Raw genomic sequence first — 21,681 nt, 5'->3', positions numbered from 1 at the left:
AGAGAAAAATGGAACCATTTGCTCGGATCAGTGCAACGAGGACGGCTGCTGGGGAGCTGGCACGGATCAGTGCCTCACTTGCAAGAACTTCAATTTCAATGGCACCTGCATTGCCGACTGTAGTAACATCTCCAAGTAAGTCACAAGCCCACTAGAACACAATAATTGATCATTAGTTAACCCACGTCTGTTCGCTTCTCACCTCCAGTGCCTACAAGTTTGATAACAGTACGTGCAAGATATGCCATCCAGAGTGCCGGACTTGCAACGGAGCTGGAGCAGACCACTGCCAGGAGTGCGTCCACGTGAGGGACGGCCAGCACTGTGTGTCCAAGTGCCCGATGAACAAGTACAACGACCGTGGCGTCTGCCGGGAGTGCCACGCCACCTGCGATGGATGCACTGGACCCAGCGACACCATCGGCAATGGAGCCTGCACGACCTGCCACTTGGCCATTATCAATAATAACGCCACAGTGCAACGCTGCCTGCTGAAGGACGACAAGTGCCCCGATGGCTACTTCTGGGAGTATGTGCATCCGCAAGAGATGGGTTCCCTGAAGGCGCTGGCCGGCAGAGCAGTCTGCCGCAAGTGCCATCCACTTTGCGAGCTGTGCACCAACTACGGATACCATGAACAGGTGTGCTCCAAGTGCACCCACTACAAGCGACGGGAGCAGTGCGAGACCGAGTGTCCGACGGATCACTACACGGATGTGGAGCAGCGCGAGTGCTTCCAGTGCCACCCGGAGTGCAATGGTTGCACCGGTCCGGGTGCCGACGATTGCAAGGCGTGTCGCAACTTCAAGTTGTTCGACGTGAATGAGACGGGTCCCTATGCGAACTCCACGATGTTCAATTGCACCTCGAAGTGTCCGTCGGAGAGGCGGCATGTGAACTATCAGTACTCGGCCATTGGACCCTACTGCGCAGCCAGCCCGCCGCGGAGCAGCAAGATCACTGCCAATCTGGACGTGAACATGATCTTCATCATCACGGGCGCTGTTCTGGTGCCAACCATCTGCATCCTCTGCGTGGTCACCTACATCTGTCGGCAGAAGCAGAAGGCCAAGAAGGAAACCGTCAAGATGACCATGGCTCTGTCCGGCTGCGAGGACTCCGAGCCGCTGCGTCCCTCGAACATTGGTGCCAATCTGTGCAAGCTGCGCATTGTCAAGGACGCGGAGTTGCGCAAGGGTGGAGTACTTGGAATGGGAGCCTTTGGTCGAGTGTACAAGGGAGTTTGGGTGCCGGAGGGTGAGAACGTCAAGATTCCAGTGGCCATTAAGGAGCTGCTAAAGTCCACGGGCGCCGAGTCCAGCGAAGAGTTCCTGCGCGAAGCCTACATCATGGCCTCCGTGGAGCACGTTAATCTGCTGAAGCTCCTGGCCGTCTGCATGTCCTCGCAAATGATGCTTATCACGCAACTGATGCCGCTGGGCTGCCTGCTGGACTATGTGCGAAATAACCGGGACAAGATCGGCTCCAAGGCTCTGCTCAACTGGAGCACCCAAATCGCCAAGGGCATGTCCTATCTGGAGGAGAAGCGACTGGTCCACCGCGACTTGGCTGCTCGCAATGTCCTGGTGCAAACTCCGTCGCTGGTAAAGATCACCGACTTCGGGCTGGCCAAGTTGCTGAGCAGCGATTCCAATGAGTACAAGGCGGCTGGCGGTAAGATGCCCATCAAATGGCTGGCACTGGAGTGCATCCGTAACCGGGTATTCACCAGCAAATCCGATGTCTGGGCCTTTGGCGTGACCATTTGGGAACTGCTGACCTTTGGCCAGCGACCGCACGAGAACATTCCCGCCAAGGATATACCCGATCTGATTGAAGTCGGTCTGAAGCTGGAGCAGCCGGAGATTTGTTCGCTGGACATTTACTGCACACTGCTCTCGTGCTGGCACTTGGATGCCGCCATGCGGCCAACCTTCAAGCAACTGACCACCGTCTTTGCCGAGTTCGCCAGAGATCCGGGTCGCTATCTGGCCATTCCCGGGGATAAGTTCACCCGGCTGCCGGCCTACACGAGTCAGGATGAGAAGGATCTCATCCGAAAGCTGGCACCCACCACGGATGGGTCCGAAGCCATTGTGGAACCCGATGACTATCTGCAACCCAAGGCGGCACCTGGTCCTAGTCACAGAACCGACTGCACGGATGAGATACCCAAGCTGAACCGCTACTGCAAGGATCCCAGCAACAAGAATTCGAGTGCCGGAGACGACGAGACGGACTCGAGTGCCCGCGAAGTGGGCGTGGGTAATCTGCGCCTGGATCTGCCCGTCGATGAGGATGATTACCTGATGCCCACCTGCCAACCGGGGCCCAACAACAACAATAACACGATTAATCCCAACCAAAACAACATGGCAGCTGTGGGCGTGGCTGTCGGCTACATAGATCTCATCGGAGTGCCCGTCAGCGTGGACAATCCGGAGTATCTGCTGAATGCGCAGACACTGGAGGTCGGTGACTCACCGATACCCACCCAGACCATCGGGATTCCGGTGATGGGTGTCCTGGGCACCATGGAGGTCAAGGTGCCCATGCCAGGCAGTGAGCCAACAAGCTCCGATCACGAGTACTACAATGATACCCAACGGGAGCTGCAGCCACTGCATCGAAACCGCAACACGGAGACAAGGGTGTAGGCTCCAGTGGAGTGGCAGTTGGAGTGGGAGTAGGATTGCCAAGGAAGAAGTAGAATCTTGCCAAGTGCCTTTGGAAGCCATGAGAACATGCCTTTGGCTGGCTGTTATCTTAGATAGGAGCCCGTGCGCCTGTACAGAGCCTAGACCGACCCATAGATTTGTATATTATTACCGCTATTACTCTCTAGTGTACTTAGCCACTTAGCCAGTACCCCCCAAACCCCCACCCCCCACAACTTTGTGTATACTTCTCTATCGTAGACCGTAAGCCAGTAGTCAGCAGGGATCGTCGTCGCGATCCTGCGCTTGTAGAATCCATGTAATTACGAGAACAAAACACCGATAGTGCATTTCTTAGACGCCTCCGTCATGCCAAACTGGAAGAGATCCCAATAGGGATCAGGGATCGGCTCCGCCGGAAGACGCCCACTAAGCTAATCCGATGTCCAGTTCCCTCGGGCGTCAATTACTTCTTGTACTTGTAGTTAGTAGTAGTCGTCTCTTTTAGCGCCTAGTTTCCAACTGTGATATAGTTTGTAGGACTCGACCTAAGGACTTCTAACACGATGAACAAATCGAACGACTCGACACAGTTATGCGAATGCAAAATAGTAGCAATGTAACGATCTTATGCACTTTTAGGCCAAGTTTCAAATCCCAATCGAAATATCAATCAAGTTTGACAATCAAATCCCGAGCGTGCCATGCATCGATCGATGCAAATCTCCTAAAGATTTCAAATACCTTGTTGGCACACTAGAGTGTAAGCGAATGCCTAGCCGATATGTTACTGATCAAAGATACATAAGTAATCCACGCAAACACATACTTCTAATATACCATATATGTACTGCATGTACACGTGTAGATTTGCCAAGTTATGCCTAATGAATAAGTTAATTTAATTTAAACTAGACTATTTACATGTATGTGGAAAGTATATATACACAAATAAAATTATTTTCAATAAAACTGGATATCATTTTAATGGAAACTGTTGGTCAATAGAGAGTAAGCTATTTAAACGCAAACTAAATAAAGTTATGAGCGGATACAAAAGTAACCAATGAGTTTGTATTCTACGTAGAGAAAATTGAAGCCATGTAAACGTGACATGTAAAATGGTCTTACTTACATTACATTCTACGTGTAGAAGTCATCTACATACTTTACCGGTTCCGCCATCTTTATAACCGGTTGCCTCCCGCCAAGAATTCAAATTTGAAATTAAGCATCGAAAAAAGGAAGTTGAACAGTTTACACGTATGTTTTTTCTTTATTTAAATATTCAATTGAGTGGTTGTTCTATAGAGGGCGTGGTCGCAAACTGTATTTTGTTGAATATATCTATATTTGCATGTAATTGTATTTGAATTGGTGTAGACTATTTAGACGTCGGATCGTATATATTGAAAAAGTTATCCCATAGTTTACATTCATAAAGGTTCAATTACATCAATTAAGTACTACAAAACTATTTTCGCTGTGAGTTGATACTACCATAGTTTTGTGTGTGTGTGTGTGTGTGTGTGTTACAATAATTAAAGCCAGCTAATATCCCTGGCCAACTCGGTTTAATGAAACAACTTAGGGTCATTAGCAGTAGGTGGTACACTTATAGAAAACAATATCGACTTAAACTCAAGGCTAATAAACAAAATCAGTGCTGGGCTCTTGGCTCTTCAAATGCTTAATAATACGCACGCGAGCATTTTTGCGTTCAGTGTACGTGCCAGCAAACTTAATTGATAAACATTAAATAACATTTGGATTCAGATTCAGAACTTGCATCCTCACCGAACGGTGTCCAAGTATTTCTAAAATATGTATTTCACTGCTCAGAGCAGCAATGCGCAGTCCCCAAAACGATGGTGGTGGATAGAGTTGGAATGTGTTAAATATATAAACAATTCGGCGCAACACTTGATTTTTCATTTGCCCTTCTCAGTACTTTGTATCACCTGGAATTGTTCATACACTACTTTCTCCCCACACTACTTTCCCTGGGTCACTTAGCCCAGATCAACTAGCGCCTGCAACGCACATGGATGAGACGTCCGCGTCGCAAAGAGCCCGATGCCGATGCCGATGCCGATGCAGAACCCGAACCCGAATCCGAACCGGAACCGGAACCGGAAACAGAAGCCACAGAGGCCGACGGAATCATCGATACAATCGATACATCTGCAGCTTCATGGGGAGCTGGGGAATCCCGAGCCAGAGCCTATCACATTGGAACGCGTCGCGCCAGCAGATACTCGGAGAACTGCTGGCCCCCAACGCTGGCCTCGATGGTGAAGCCGGCGTTGAGGAGTCGGGTGAGCACCTGAACCGAGTTCAATTTGCAGTAGCCGTTGAGGGGGAAGCGAATGATTTGCCCCCAGTCGCCCTGGTTCCAGGACACTCCGCTGCGACTCGACTGTGTCGCCTGGCTGGCCTCCGGGAAGAGCTCGTCGAGCAGAGCCCGTTCCGCCGACAGCATTATGCGTTCGCCAAGGTCCGGCGAGATGTGCAGCGCCACTACCTCGTAATTGCACTCCGGCGATGCACTGGTCCTCGGGCTCGACTTGATGTGGCGAGCCGGTGGAGTGGGTGGCGCCACCAAATAGTTGCCGTTGCGTACGCGATCCTTGCGCATGCTCTCCAGCTGCTTAATCATCGCTGTGGGCACACCGGTCGGTCGGTCATGTGGAGAGGGAATGGAGACAGGGAGAAGAGCGAATTAGCTATAATCGCTGGTGGCCATAACGAGGCTCGATGCACAGAGAAAAAGTATCGAGTGTGAAGTCAAGTCATAAATTAAACATACTTTATAGCTCAACTTTTGTCTCTATGTATACGAACTTCTGGTTACACCTGTGAATCTTAAGGGGAATACTTACGCTCCACTTCGTAGTAGCGAGCCTCCTCCAGCAGCAGCTCCAGGTCCGGAAAGTCCTCGGCAATCAGAAGTCTTGAGTTTCTCATAAAGTTCAGAATGTGACGGAACATGCCACCGTCGCGATCGATGAAATAGTGCTGCTTCAGCGAGTCCAGCACGATGGGTATCTGGCCATTGAAGAGCTTGGCCAGCTTCGACTCCGGGTACTTGGTGAGCGTCTCCAGCGAGCTGGTGTAGATGGTCCCGCCCACGTCGATGTGCACGGGTGCCGTATAGCGGGAGGCGGCGGCCACACACGGTATCCCAGTGATGGGCTTGTGGTTGCCGTGCAAATAGGAACTGGCCCCCGCCGAGGAGGCGCCTCCGACGGCGGCGGCAGCAGCTGCCACCGCTCCGGGCAATCCCAGCGGCGTCACTGAGGAACTGGCGGGTGGCGTCGGTGTGGGCGAAGAGGAGTTTGAGATCGTTGGCGAGACGGTTGGCGAGGAGCTGCGGGCGAAAGCCGTTCACGAATTCACAATGAGATTGTTTGCGACAAGAGGGAATGGAAATGTGGCCTGGAAGCTCGCCGATGGAGTACTCTGCAATCCACTGCACTGTGCAGCTGCCAGAAACTTTTCAAAACTTTCAAAGCTCCCAACAAGTTCTTTACCATTTCAATAGTATATCTGCTAAACACATAATCGTTTAGCACCGGAATTAACCAAAAAAGTATATTCTTTTAATATTCAGAAGAGCAGTTTTCAAAGTATTTTCTTTCTAAGCGTCTGTACAATATGGTAGTTCTATGCTTTACTCCACAAATTAATATCTGTGCTCACAAAACCCGCGCTTACCTGATTTTAATATCGCTTCTGGCGTAAATGCGGCCCGTGGAGGACAAGTCGCGTGGCTCCAGGGCCTTGACATCTCTTTCGCGCTCTCGGTCCATATCGCATTTTTTCCTATAACAACGAAACAAATGAAATCCCACTTAATTATCACATAATGTTGAAGTAATGAGAGCAGCTTATATAAGTCAGGAGTAGGGGTAGCGAAAACGCTAATCATGAGAACCAATTTGTCCCCCGCGCCAAACTGAAATTGACTTGACTCTGATTACGGACAGCCACATTGGCGGAGGACAGGACAGCAAACGTGACAACGAAAATGCCGCGATGGGCCAAACATGGCTTGCAGCTCTCCACAGGGCCCATAAAAGTTCACACACACACAAACACACACAGGTTTACAGCGCGATTTGTAGGGAGGCAGAGCCAAGTCGTACGTACATATATATATATATACATATATATATATATTTCATATGGCCATGGTCTTGGGCTGATTGTGTGGGAATATCTGGATTTTCACTGCGTTTCCATCTCGGTTACGGGGCGACGAGCCCCAAGCGATCGGCTCTCTGCAGCTTCGGTCGTGGACAAGACCAAATCGCCATTCCCGCATGGCTCATGCCATATACACGTACATATACCAGGCCAAAACTGGGCGGCCTGTGGTTGCAGTTAATGTTAACGGCCATCGAGTGCATCGTTTTGAAACTCATCGTTGTGGTTGTATTGGCCGCAAGGGTTGCCAGTCCGAATTTCACACGAAAATCACATTGTTTCGGTGTGCCGGTGGAAAGCGGCAATGTGCGATGTGGGCTCGCCAATTATGACGTGTCAGTCGGATGCGTGCCACATGGCGTATGCGCAACGCGCCCGCTGAGCCGACTTAACAAAGTCAACACCAATTACGTGGCTACATCTAAATCTGCAAAGCGAGAGCCAAAGCGCTCATCATCGCCATCATCATCATCATCGTCATGAGTATCAGTCATTAGTATCAGTTTCAGTTCCTCGAGTCCAGGACCGCAAATTAATAAAACTCAATCAACCAGCCGGCGAACAACTCAAAACGAGCTGGCTCCATATGACAAATGTTCACATGCTTTATGCACATTAACTTGGCTTACAGACAGTTCTCTTCGGTTATGAATGCACGTAACGATGGAGCTACCCATGAATATTGTAGGGTAGCTAAGCTGGGACATGGCCTCTAAATATATAATAATAAATAAATTTCTTCTTATAAATTTATTAACTAATCAAACGGAATTGGACCATATTCAGTTTACTTTCTCAGCACTGTGATAGAGGAAATAACACATCCGAAATTTATATTACAGATAAGTGATCTAAAGAGCATTTATTCTTCGCCTCGCCACAAATCACCGCTGTCCATCTAGCTAAACAAGTTTGCTTTTTTTAAATGTTTGAGGCCCTGCGGCCACAACGAGTCGGGCTGGGTAATTACGATTTGATTAACTTTAACTACATGAACATTCAAATGCGAATGGTAATGGCAATGGGAACAGGAGAGGCGAGGCGATGCGAGGCGGTGGATGTACGGGTGTACCACTGTACGACGATTGTGCGAGGGCTAAAAAGCGAATAGAAACGTAAGGAGCGAACGTCGAACATGGTTACGGTTTCAAATGGAAACCAAGAGAGTTGCACGAAAAAAAAAAATTGCACAAAATAAATGGCTGCCAGGCATTCTCATGGTAGCAATGGTGAATGAGGAGAAGGAGGAGAAGGAGGAGGAGCAGAAGGTCCTCAACTCGGGTGGCATAAAGTGCTGCATGTACAGCTGGTTTTTATTAATTTACGCCAATTATAAAGCGTGAGTAATGCGTTCAATCAAACATTGGATATTCGTTTATGGAATCTGGCTTAATGGTTTCTTAGCCAATATCCTTTAACCCCTCCCTCTGCCCCTCTCCCCCTCTCTATCGCCATCTAACTTCTACTCCTTCCTGGCCACATTCCTCCTAGGGCCAACTGCTGCAGTTGCAGCCACAAAATATGCAATGCCTGAGCTCTGGCTTGCCACACAAACAATTCAATTTCAATTGCTTTGCGGCCCACTTGAGCAGGTGCAACAACAACAACAAGCCCCACACACACACACACACACACACAGAGTTCGGTACACATATGGGAATGTGTGTGTGTGTGGCTGTGGACACCCTGAGCTAACGGTATTGTATATAAGACAAGCACTGCAGTTTGCATCCTATTCTAGTCCATTAGCGCCACAGGCGGTATCTTTTCTATGCCGTCTAGTAGCAGGATGAGGATGAGCCGAGCGGTGGGCGAGAGGGGGGGGGGGGAATGTGGCAAGGGGCTGAGGGGCAAGGCTGCCGGCTGGGCGGGGGCCGAGTGGCTGGAGTTGTTCGCAGCGCCTTTGGTTACACTTGAGATGAGACCAAGTGCTGAGCACGTGACACATGAAATATATCACATTTTCAAAACAAATAATTTTCAGAAATGCAGAATATTCCTCAGATTTTTAAAGCTTTTTAATCTTTTTAAAAATCTAATCTTTTTTTAATGAACATACATTCATTTATACAAACATTCAACATTCATTTCCAAAACCGAATGGCATATCTTATATGCAAAGAAGGATGTTTATAGAATCCTGGCTTAAGCTGATTCCCTCAGTGAACTTGCTCTGACCAATATGAATATTGAAGAGTTGCCTTTGCCGTAGTCATATTTGTCAACCTACTTCCTATCCCGCATCATTTTGGCATCCTGGCAATCCGGCCTGCTGCTCTGCATCCTCGTCATTTCTCTGGTCATTATTTGACATCTTTGCCTGACGCAGGTCTGGTTTTAATGGCAATGCCATTAACTCTTAACTCTTGGCATTGCACATTTGCTGGCACGGAGACTTCCTCTTATACTTCTGACGGAGGACGCAGCACGGAGTACAGAGTTTCATGTTTCATTCGGCTCCGGGAGAGAGAGATGACTGCTGTGAGCTTATTAGTTTTCCATTGTTCAGATTGTGAGTGCGGAGCTGGATATCAGGTTGCTGACCAGTCCGGGATGAACTGGCCCCGGGGCCAAACCATTTTCCAAGATGGAATTATGAACAAAACTGGCCGTTGGCACATGCTCAATGCTTGAATCCTGGGCGGTAAACCGGTGTAGTCCGGGTAGCCCGCCCATTTCAGTGCCACCCAGGCAATTCCCCACGACTTGGGCTGCTCGGTTTTCGGATCGGATGGCACTGCTGGCATTCGCCCTCCCAAAACAGGACAAAAGCGAAAACAAAAGCCAAGAAATGAGCTAAAGTGCACACCACACCACACCACCCCACACCACATCACACACACCCTCATTCTCATCCTCGCCCTCGCCCTCGTCCTCGTCCTCGGCCACACGGAGATAGCGACACACACCTAGGCAGAGCATCAGACGTTGACGACTGCGACGCTGACTATGTAACCCTAGAAAATGTCCTGCGGCCAGCCAACCTTCCGCACACAAAGGCCAGACAGCCCGAGTGTCCTGGTTGGTAGCTGCACTCAAAAAAAAAATGGTAGACACATCGCATTGCAGCGAATAATTACCAACAATCAAACTAATTAATATAATGTAAAACTTATGCATAAAATTGGCAATGGTCAGCAGGTAATCTACGAGCTTGGATGATATACTATGGATTACTTTAGGAATAAGTTTTTTCCAGTGTTGAAGGAGAAGGCTAGCTGTGCAAGAGCGAGAGAGCTAGCGAAAAAGGGCAAAAGCTGACTAGCCCCGCGGCGATCGTTTGGAATTAGTGCGGAAATCATGGATGGATACGAAACGAAACCAAGCAAGGAAAGCGAGGCGAGTCGAGCCAAGCCAAGCCAAGCCGAGCCAAGGAGTACGGAACACGGGCGGAACTGGGGCCCAAAGGACCCTCGGAAGGTGGAGAGCTTATTCATCAACACAGAGCTCTGTGGAAGGCGTAGGAAGAGCAGGGGTGCGGCCATGTGGCCCCCGAATGTAATCCACTGGGGCTCTGCACGAGCGAGTGCCCACTGTAGTCGGGCAAGGTGCCCATGCCCGGTGTTTCGGATTGAAACTTGGGGTTATCCTGCCCGCACTCCGCCCCTTACCCATCACTGCGTTCTGGGGTTCTGGGGTGGTTCCTTCGGGGCTTCTCCGGCTCATACATGTGACTCCGCTTGAGTGTGTGGGTGGCCGTGTGTGGCCGTGTGTGGATGCCGGGTGCCTCCTCATTCATTTATCCTTGCAGCGCTAACGGCAACGAGAGCAGCAGCAGCAGCAGCAGCAACAACAACAAAGGAGCAGGAACATAGCCAGTAACCACAACGGCAAGGATACACCTCCCAATCCGTACCACTCCGTTCCGGACCCAAAACCGAACCCTTCTCCGACTCCTACAACGATTCCGATAAGGCTAGGGGTTGGAGGTGGATGGCTAGATGGCTGGCTGGCTGGATGGCTGGCTGGATAGCTGGATGGTTGCTGCAGGCGGAAACTTTTGCGATTGGTAGGTAAGTCTAGTCGTGTCCGTTCTGGCTTTGGCTTATACCCATGTGTGTTGCCTGCATTTAAAGATATCATACCTAAGTTGGTCTGCGTCTCATGGCCTCAATGCTCCCCAGGCAGCTCGCACAACAACTGGAGAGGAGTGTATAAGAGCTGAATAAAAACAGCAGCATAAAAATGTGGGGGGGAGGGGGCAAAATAAAAAGCAAAACGAAAGTTTTCGAGGCAAAATCTTATCTCAATTTTAAAACGCCCGCGGCGAAAGCGACGTCGGCTGCACTGAATCCACCTCGAAAGTTAATACGAAAACATTGGGAACCCGAAGATTTATCAAATTGCAACACTGCTGCAGCAGAAGCAGCAACAACAGCAGAAGCAGCAGCAGCAGCAGCAGATTATGTTTGACTGGCGACGAGGGCGGTGGATTCCAATTAGGCAGGACCTATGTATATTCGGGGTTGGAAAAAGAAAGCAAACTTACGACTCCCGGGAGCTGCAGATAAGGGAATGCGGAACGGCACGAAACGCTTGTGTATCTAGCCAAGACAAACATAAAGTAAACACACAAACGCTCACACACATACACACACACACGAAGCAGCAGAGGAAAAATCTGCAAAATGTCCCGGGGACAAGTTGAGAAGAATCCAAAAGCCCCGGGCGAATCTCGGTAAGGTCGAGAGGCGGCGATGGCAAGGAGTGGAGCATGTGGAGCAACTGCCTCTGCCTTGGCTTGCTTTCGTTTCGCAGTTGGCCAAAAACCAAAATCAAAACGCTGATGAGCAGGCAAATGAAAAACTTTTGCCGGGCAGTCGGAGGTCCCAAGTAAAACACGAAAAGCCAAAGCCCCAACTCACCAAACCCCCCTGCACACATGGCTTCCATTCCCATTCCCTTCCAGATCTAGGATCTCGGGCTGCAGTGCCCGAACTCAACTTCTGCGTCGACGTCGTCTTTAGCCAAAGGGTCCAAATCCAAACGGCGGAGCTGAAGCTGGAGCTGGAGCTGCGGCATATGGGAAATCAGACCACTCTGCCCCCCACACCCGTCTCCCTTTTCCCACTGCGATGCTACGAAAATTGTTGGCCAAAGTTGCAGAATGTGTGCGCCATGGCAAATTGTACAAATATATGCGATATATATGTGAATATATATATATAGAGTATGGCCGTGAGTGTGAGTATGAGTTTGAATGTGAGTATGGGTATGAGTGTGAGTGTGAGTGTGAGTGTGTGGGCAGGGAAGTCTGGCAGAAGTTGAGTGAGTGAGCGAGTAACTGGAGTCCCGGCATATACTGAAGCAGCAGATATTAAAACGCTGCAAGGCTTTCAAAAATAAACTTTGAAAAATTTATTAGAAAATATTAAATAAAAACGACGATTGCGCTGCATATGGCTCACTCGGCAAAAGGCAGGCCAAGGGTTGTAGAAGTGTGGGGCTGTGGGGGTTTCCGAGGAGGGGTTTGGAGCTACGTATGCAGAGCAAACATTATTCAGCCAACTCACAACTCGCCGACATACGACCTCCATGCTGGAAAAAAAGTGAAACAACAGCATCCACGTCGATGACGATGACGACGAGGACGACGACTAGCAAAATATAAATATATTCAGGATAAATCCACATGTGAGAGTGTGTCTACCTAAAGATGAGATGTTTTTATTCTGCTAAATTCGAAAATTGAATTGAAAGTCAAAAGCGCAATGGATAAGCATGCAAAGCGTCGGTATATTGCCGTAAAGGAAAACATTGCGCATACGCAGCGTTGTTTGCTGGGTGTGAGCAAACTGATAGCTCCACTGCAGCTTCAAACGGGTGGTTTCGTTTGATTGCCGGCGCTACTTAATCAAGTGTACATAATAATTAACAGCCATGCTTCCACTCGAACAGCGCTCAAACAATGGAACACGATACGGAATCCGGCCGGAAAACAGTGGGCAGAGGCAGCAGGACCGCCGCAAAACCAAATTCAGACCCATTCAGATGCACTTCTGTGGCAGTGCATTTGGATTCGCAACTGCAAGTGCAACTAGCAGTGGCAGACAATACGGCCTGCCTAATTGGTGCAATTTGCGTGTGCATATCGCAGCCAAAAACAGCATCAACAGCAGATGCAACACAAAGGCAACTGAAGTAAAATGCACTCCCCAATGCAACAACAGCAGCGGCAGGTGCAGTCGGCCAAAGAATCGGGTTTCGGTATGGGAAGTCCTGGGTATCACCAGCGTGTAAGTCAGGGGTATTAGGCACTCGGTTAAGCGTGTTGTCAGATCATGTAACAGCATGAAGGTTGTAAGATGCAAGAAGGGTTATAACATAAAGAATTATAATATTTTTTAAATGATATAGCTCTTAGCATTCTTTCAAACACACATAAAATGTACTAAACATATTTCTAAAATCTTGAACCTCAAAAACACGCGATAACCAGAAGTCGCAACCTATACTGTTGCAATTGCACAGCCACTCCGTTGGTGGCAAATTGGCAGCGCAATGTTGATGCTGGTAATGATGCCGAATTGCAGCTTAATTAACACACAGCGCGTTAAGAGCTTTTGTGCCACTGCCTCAGCCATTCAAATGCAGCAGGAGCAAGTAAGGGCTTTGACTATTGGCACGTAATGGAAATCACTTTGCCGTCGGTTTCCGTTTCCAAACAGCAGCAGGTATAGGTATAGGCCGTTAATGTAAATGCGAGTGCAAGTAGCTGGAGCCAGAATCCGCTGAATGAAAACAAATTAGCTGGGAATATGGGAGAATGGAACTGCCAGGTCCTGACAATGCGAGCAAAGAATCGCGAACTGCGGCTCCAGCCAACAAACAAACAGGCAAACAAACATGACTTTGACTTCGACTCCACCTTCTATAGGGAAATTCTTGTGTCTGGCATGCGAAAACAAAGAAAAAGCACACAAAAAAGCAGCAGAAACACCAGAAACACCAGAAACAGCAAGAGATAACACCAAAACCAGTTGCTTCCATGTGAAAGAGCGGGCTGTGTGGAATAGGAGGGCAACAGGCGAAGGTCGTCAACGCCTTGCTCCTCCCTTTACACAGTAAGAAATAATATAGCCATGGGAACATAGAGATTAGAAATAACTAGAAAATGCTTAAGGATGTCTGTTTTTTAAAAATTTGAATAAATGCGTAGATAAAAGATATTGTTATCTATGTGATCCATAAATATATAAATGTTATGTATATTACACAATTAAGAGGATTCCCCCCGTTTAACAACTGTTGATCATTTTCTCGTAGTGATATGTCTATTTGAATGCAATTCCGCACACTGCAGTTCTTGCTTTGAACTTTGCCTCATGACTTGGCTCCAACTCAACGGACAAACTGGCGGACAAACGGACAGATGGACCGACGGACGGACGACGACTCTCACGGAACGTCGATTCGCTGGCTAAACAAAAATTTGTTGTACGAGTGTGCTGTATGTATTTGGCCCGGGGGTCATCTTTTGGCCGCTTAGTTTTCGACCAGCCACAATACAACCGGTCATGCCCCCTCCTTTGCTTTGCTTCGCCTCGACCCACGACCCCCGCCCCAGCACCATCGTATTTTATAGCCTTTAAGGTAGAAAAAATAATGCGACTCGTTCTCGTCTGCACACATAACTCAGCCGGGGGCTAAGGTTGCCCAAAAATGCCCATGGCGTATTTTGTATGATTTTTTTCTCCCCGTCGCCGAAGCCCGCTTCCTTTACCGCTCCCTTTCCCTGGGTTACTCTTCTTACTTTTGTTTATTTCTCCTTTGGTGCGGGTACAGAGCACTTGAGGCGTATAATTTTTTTTTCATTTTTTTTTTTAAACAGTCTTCGTTTATGGCGCACAATTTCTGACTTGGCATGTGGGAGAGACGAAAATCAGTGGCCAGCGGCGCTTTTGGCCAAAACCAAAGGGAAAGAGATCGGGTGGCCTGCAACTTGGACTGTCGAAGCATGTTGTGTGTCAAAAATTCGTTTATTACAGAATCTTTTTTTAAACTAATTTATTGGCCAGCTCGAAGGCTGGCTGAATGGGATTTTCGGGGCATTTTGCAAATGAAAAGTTTTCAGTTTTCAGTTTACGCTTACCGTTTGGGGCAGGAGGAATCCACCGTCAACGGTGATCGTTGATCCAATGCAACAAACGGAGTTCTGTTTGTGGGAGAAGACCAAAGAAAATGTTAGTTAGATATTTCAATGTCGATTTGAGCTTACAACAAACTTCCTTAAAATATGAATTGTATTTGTAAATGTCTTTATTTAATTTAAGAAATAAACTCAAGTTTTGTAAACTTTTAATTAAAATTTAAGACTAAAGATATGTGCTTGTTTTCCGTTAAATTTCAAATAAACATCAAATAAAGAAGTAAAATTTCATAATTATATAAAACAAAACAAATTCTCGTCAGCGTTCAAGAAACTCACAAAAAGGTTGGTATATTTAGGAAATGCACTTTAACTCTTTTTTAATACAACGCGCGCGTAGATAAACGATATTCGTCTTGTCAGATCTTCGGTGCTCTTCGATATCCTCAGCGTGCTTTTGATCTGCTGAGTCGATCGCTAGTTGCTCTCGGTTGAACGCTTTCAAATTTAATCAAGTGGGCGCGCCAACGAGAGTTTACTTCCGTTTCCGCTTGCACACCGTTACCGTTCACCGTTCACTGTTCACCGTTCACCGTTCACCGTTAGTGTTCACCTAAGTGTTGCCTACTTTTGAGCGCTGGCAATTTACCTCACTTGCATTCGCGTCGAGAGTTGCTCGATTACTGATTCAGCTTCAGCTTCAGCTCGCTGCCTGATGGATGGCGAATGGCGAATGGCTCGGCTCCCCAAATGTTGCGTGTTGCGTGTTGCGGCTCGAGTTGCGTCTTGTTGCGTTTGGGGGTGGCGTGATGTTCGTCGACGTTGGCGTCTGAGCCGACGACCTTGAGAGAGCAGCAGCAGCAGCAGCAGCCGTTTGTTGTTTAGCGGCTTGGCTTTTCCACCATATGATGCCTTTGTGTGTGTGTGTGAGAACGTTTAATGGTCTATTTCCGGTTTAAGTGGTCCGATCTGGGTTTGTTGTTCTTGTTTTCTTGTGGCCTGCAACTAATCTGCCGCAATTAACGATGTAACTGCGAATAGAAGAATTGGACTGGGAGATATTATTTCGTTGCCTGGTAAATCGATGCATATAATTAGTGCTGCAGCACATGGAAAACAATATTTTTAACTTGGCATCTACTAATAAACAAACTACCTCTCTTAGAAATAATAGTCTTCAACTAAATAAATTAATATTTAGCTTAAAGAAATTGTAGAAAATATTTTATGAATGTAGTTTTTAAATCAAAAATTTGCTGATATTTTTTGTCAAGTGTACACACTATTTTAACCCAAAAGTTGCATTCATCATGGGGGACATCTCTATATGGTCGATTTTCTATAATTGTAAATATCAAAGCCTGTTTGTTTTTGTTGCCCTTGGCCATGTGTATATGCGCCTGTGTGTGTTAGTGTGTGTGTGTGGGTGCATGTACAGCTGACACCAGTGTTACAGTGTTGGTGCGACTGCCTCTGTGTGCGTGAGCGGCTGCGAGTGTGCGTGTTTGTGTTAATGACAAAGCATAGAACGCTGTGCCCCGCGGCCAAACGAAATGAAACTTTGTGCGGCATCAGCTCCAGAGACTTTGAAGAAGCAGAGCCAGAACCGCCGGCATCGCCGGCATCGTCATCGGCATCGGCATCGGCGGTACGAAGCACTACGAACGGGGCACTGGGACGCTGGGACGCTGAGCTGAGCCCGGCTGGAATGCCCCCGGGGTTGTTCGAGGAGCGACTGCGACGGAGGCAGCTGAAATATTTTGCTGCCCGGCGGCAATGCAAAGAAAAACTTGTGATAAATACGCCCGGGGTCGTGTTTCAAAACACGAGCTGGAGGGGGGGCGAGGTGGGGTTTCGAGCAAAATGCGGAGACGGAGCAGAGCGAGTACAGTGAGGCCTGCAGTTAGGCAGCTGTAATTAAAATGAGTGCGAACTTTCCACCCAGCCATCCGCTGGCGAATCCAGAACGTAACCCCCGAGGGGGTGGCGGTGGGTGGCGGAAAATTCCGCTCACTGCCGAGAGTTCTGTCGCATCATTTTTCATTGGCAATTGTTTCGGAATGCTCGCTTATTTGTCCGCCGGCCATATTCATTTTGAAGTACATGCGCCACAATAATATTTCGCTATATTTTCCCGCTGCAGAATCTCCGATCGGCCATAGAGATGGTGTCGTGTATCCGACTGCCAACTCAAAGCAGGTATTAAAAAGTAAATACCTTTTAGAGAAAAATATGATCTCAAGAATGGGGTAACTACCTTGAACTACTAAAGCAATAGCGCTTTTGCTTACTACTTGTTCATAAAACATATTTACATTTCTCGCAATTAGGGGCAATTGCCAGGAACCAACTGCAAATAATATCAGCATTAAAGTGTTCAATAAAACATGTCAAATTTTAATTGCATCGTGCGAACAGTGGCATTTCAATTTTTCATCCTTTATCGAACGCAAATGCGTTCGACGAGTGGAAACTGTTGCAATTTTATCGCTCATTTCACTCACTCAAATGGAATGGGAAATGCTGTGGAGTTGGCGCTTTTATTGTTTCAAGCGGGAAATGGGGTAGCGGGCTCCTTTATTTTGACGTCGCTTTGCGTTTTTGCCATTTTAAATATTTTTTTAATCACAAGCTCACGCACACAGAGAGAGGCAGAAGCAGAAGCAGAAGCAGAGTCGCACGTATTCAGTCACTCATACACAAGCTCATACATATGGCAATACCAATATTTCAAGCCAATTTGCTGCAGCTAGCCGCCAGCGGACTGCCAACAAAATAATTCGACAAAATGTGTGCGGCGCGCTTTATGCTTTATTGTTTGGAACGCTTGGGGCCAGTGCAGTGGGTGGCTGGAGGGGTGTGCGGGGGGAGGTGTATATGGGTGCAAGGACTCACATACATCATATACACACATTCATATATACATATATGTATATAGAAATATATCCGTATAGATATATGCATAGTAAGAGCGAATCCGCGGATCAGCTCAGAAATCAGCGTCGACATTTATACACTTCCTCTGCGCTCGTTTGTAATTATTTGTTGATGGCTTTTTTAAGTAGCCCGCTCGCCACGCCCTCCAGCGGACCCACCGCCCCACCGCCCCACCGCCCCAACGCCCACTTGCCTGCATATTTATTCAAGGCTTGTGCATTTGCTTGTCAATCAATATCATGCTGCATGCTGAATGGGAAAACACAAACATTTAAATGCATGCAACGCATATGCTGAGAATTTCCGCAGATTTTTTTGCAGCTCCCGCGACCGCCAACACCATCAGCTTCACCATCAGCATCATTATTATTGTGATTTTTTATTATTACTATTATTTATGTGTGCTCGACTCATCATCACAAGGCTGGGCAAATGTGTGTGAGCTTTAAAATATATGTACATATGTGTGGATGGTTTCACATACAAACGTACATACATATATTTTTTATTATTAACGATACCCAGCGAGGAAGCAACAAAAACATATACTCGCATGCCCCCATATACACAACCATATATATGAAAAGGCTCATAAAATTCACAATGTCTGGCCGCGGGGCTTTTACTTAATGATGCCATTTTTGCCGCCGCAGCCTGAAATTCGCGTTAAATTTTTAACGCACGACCGAACTGCAGCGGCAGTGGCAGCAAACGCGACCACATATCAACCATCACATCAATTCGGGCATCAATCCATCCACCCATCCACCTAACCACCTAGCCACCCATCCACCCATCCAGCCATTCATCCATTCATCCATATGTGGCACAACATTTACATTAACATTTGAATGGTAATCATTTTACAGCCAAAATGAGGTGTTTGTATTGCTTTTAAAGGGCGCCGCTCGATGTCCTTTAAATTGCTGGAATTATTATTATAAAACTAACTACCTTGTGGTCCTTCAAGCTGAAGGACATCATAGCAATTAGGCTAAGCTTTCTAAATGATTGTCCTAACGAAATGCCATAATATATGTGACATTATTTAATTGATATCAGTTTGACCCATCATACATTTAATGCTCCATTTAATCCTAGTTCGAGCCTTAAGAGCCTTAAAAACCAACTATAATCTGCCCAACAGGAATATGCAGCTTTGAAAAATAAATATAACAGGATTAACTTTTTATTTGCATCCTACTTCGCTTTATTGTGCAGCAGTGTTTTTGATGGTTTATGTTAATTATGTTGTTTACCAATCTCTTGAGCTCGGTGAAAGCTGGACTCTCGCATATGAGAGAGTGGCAACCATTTGATATCTGCCTTTTAATTGTGCGGGGAATGGGGGGAGGGGGGGAAAGTGGGGCAGGGGATATGGAGTCGATTGCCGACATCCTTTTGTCATTAGCAATGCGTGACATTTGTCATTAACTGCATAATGATTCCTATGCAGTTTGGCCAACTTCTCCGACTCAGCACACACACACACACACACTACAGCGTAGTGTATACACAATGAGTGTGTGCGGATGTGAGGCATCACATGTGTGTGTGTGTGTGCATAATTTTAATGATTTACAAACTAAGCCGGCGGCGTTTTTAGCTCGAAAACTGACAGTTGATACCCAGAGACAAGCAGAATGAGGGAAATATAACGCAAAAGAAGATATAGCCGCGAGTTATGAATGGGAGAGGACCAGTTCTTTATTTCCAGCTTTTTGGGGTGGAACGAGCGAACGGAACGGAAAGGATTGCTCGAACATGCAACTAAGATGGCCTAAGGACATGCACTGGCTGAGGCTGAGGCAGAGGCAGAGGCAGTGCCAGAGAATGGGAAAAAATATGCAAGTTAAAAATAAGTTAAGTTTGAGTGGCTGGCGGCCCTGACGCAGCGTTTTGCATATAATGAGGGTGCCAGCGCCCAGGTTTCTTTCACACTGCTTGTCACCTGCTGCCGGACTTGTGTACATACATACATACATACATTGGTATGAATTTTGGGGGACAAAAACTGTGATTCTTTCGCCAGTTGGTAACTGGTAGTTGATAGTGGGTAATTATAGGCAGTGCCGGTGTTGTTCTTAAATTATATGGCCACTCTTCTCTGTTTTTCTGTTATCCTGCGCTGCAGCTGCAGCTGGCCCCGCCCACTAATGTGGACAACCCGGCCAGTTGTCCAAACACGTGCCATGCAACAAGTTACCAGGGCAAACAAACGCAAAAAAGCATGTGGCAATAGCCAGAGTGACTGCTATTCACCTGCTGCCGTTGTCGAAGGCAAAAGCAAACACCATCGGCACAAACACACTGAACCACCGTTGAGAAAAGACTGTTTTGGGGGGGCTCGTTGGGGTCTAAGTGCCGAGTGCCGTCGAGCGTGTTGCATGCAACATGGGGCACGACGTCAACCGCAGCAGCAGCAGAAGCAGCAACATCTGGCGCAGCAGCAGCAGCAGCAAAACGGGATGTTATCAGCCGCAACGTAAACACAACCACCACAACTAAGTATCCATATCCGCAGCAGGCGACTTCGATCGCCCGTCCAACTGGCCCGTTCCCTCCAACCACCCGTGCACTGAGAGAAACTAGCTGGTACTCAAGTGTGTCTGATTAATACTTGTGTAAAAGAACTGTTTATGTGGCAGTGCATCTTAAGCGTGTGCTTGCACAGCATTTGTTCTCAACTCTTCTACATGTATTCTCATTTAAGTACTTTGATATCCTATTTAGATAGCCGACTTTTGTTTCAGTGTGGTTGTTAGCCCAGCTAAGCTCGCGATGCGATGCCAATGTTCGACGCCGGAGCTCCAGCTTCGGCTCACCTTCCTCCTCGCCTTGCCCGCGGGCGTTCGCTTGTAATTATAATATTTCAACCCAAATGTGACCCGGGGCCATGCGCCAATGATGGATTTCAGCTCTCTGGTCCGCTTCCCTCCGCTCCGCTCCCCTTTCCTACCCCCTGCCCCCCCGCATATAATGTGGCATATATATATATATATATATTTATATACACAAACGAAGAAAGAGCGACACCCGAGATGCGGAGAGGTGCGCCGTGGTTCCGGGGTTGCTGATGTTGCTGCTGTTGCTGTGCAATTTGTTGCCGGCGGGCAAAGCGGATTGGCCTGCGGCCAGACATGTGAATAAAATTACATTCACTATTTTATATGCCACATGGCTTGTACGGGTATGTATGGCATTTATCGGTGTTTATATGTTTTTGCCGGTGCCATGTGGAAAAATCCTATGTAGGTAGAAATAATTGAATTGGCACATCAGCTAAATCACTCTCATGTGTATGGATGTGTATGTGCATGTCTTTATGGGTAATGCCTGCCTGGATCCGGAGACGGCGGTCAGGGCAATAACAAGATTAGATCACTGGAAGAAGAGATTGCCCCCGGCCGTTCGGTCGGTTGGTCGGTTGGTCGGTTGGTCGGTCGTCCGGCGAATGGAAAAGGGTTGAGCGAAAACTAAGCTGCCACTGACAATCCACAAAGCGAGGTCCGAATGGTCTCAAATGGTCACCTCCCTCCGCCAACTTCCCCGTTTGGTTTAAGTTTTCCTCGGAACACGGCCAGGTGAACATTAATCAAGCCAAACAACCAAATAACTTATGGCCCTGGCTAATAGAGACATTCGGCCAACTACGTGTTGGCCAGAAACAAGACGGCTGAAGCTCTGGCCAAAACTATCAGCCAGTGTTCACTTAGATAAACAAGATATGTGGCAGCAATTAGTGTTTATTAATGGCGATTTTCGAGATATTTGAATTTTTGGAAAATT

The 21,681-nt window shown here is 47.5% G+C and overlaps 2 protein-coding genes across 4 annotated transcripts in view; one reads left to right on the top strand and one right to left on the bottom strand.

Moving 5' to 3' along the window:
- LOC120446892 (epidermal growth factor receptor) overlaps positions 1–3,629 on the top strand; it is a 40,185-nt gene extending 36,556 nt beyond the window's left edge. For both annotated transcript variants that reach the window (XM_039628110.1, XM_039628109.2), the window contains exons 4-5: positions 3–135; positions 209–3,629. In XM_039628110.1, coding sequence (XP_039484044.1) covers positions 3–135; positions 209–2,657 — 2,582 coding nt within the window. In that variant the 3' untranslated portion in view covers positions 2,658–3,629. The remainder of the gene's footprint in view (positions 1–2; positions 136–208) is intronic.
- Positions 3,630–3,913: 284 nt separating this feature from the next.
- On the bottom strand, positions 3,914–20,336 carry LOC120446560 (BTB/POZ domain-containing protein kctd15-like). 2 transcript variants are annotated; one of them, XM_039627578.2, is made up of 6 exons: positions 20,155–20,336; positions 15,605–15,986; positions 14,959–15,021; positions 6,375–6,482; positions 5,540–6,027; positions 3,914–5,318 (listed from the first exon to the last, which is right to left on the bottom strand). In XM_039627578.2, the coding sequence occupies exons 2-6, from the start codon at positions 15,613–15,615 to the stop codon at positions 4,885–4,887; spliced, it is 1,104 nt and encodes a 367-aa protein (XP_039483512.1). In that variant the 5' UTR covers positions 15,616–15,986; positions 20,155–20,336; the 3' UTR covers positions 3,914–4,884. The 2 variants fall into 2 exon arrangements, with proteins under 2 accessions (XP_039483512.1, XP_039483513.1); XM_039627579.2 differs by having other exon boundaries at positions 15,295–15,986; positions 20,155–20,334.
- Between the last annotated feature and the right edge of the window lie 1,345 nt (positions 20,337–21,681).

This window comes from Drosophila santomea, chromosome 2R (assembly GCF_016746245.2).
Source record: "Drosophila santomea strain STO CAGO 1482 chromosome 2R, Prin_Dsan_1.1, whole genome shotgun sequence".
NCBI lineage: Eukaryota > Metazoa > Arthropoda > Insecta > Diptera > Drosophilidae > Drosophila > Drosophila santomea.
Note: the sequence above shows the minus strand (reverse complement) of the source record. Positions and strands in the feature narration are given on the sequence as shown.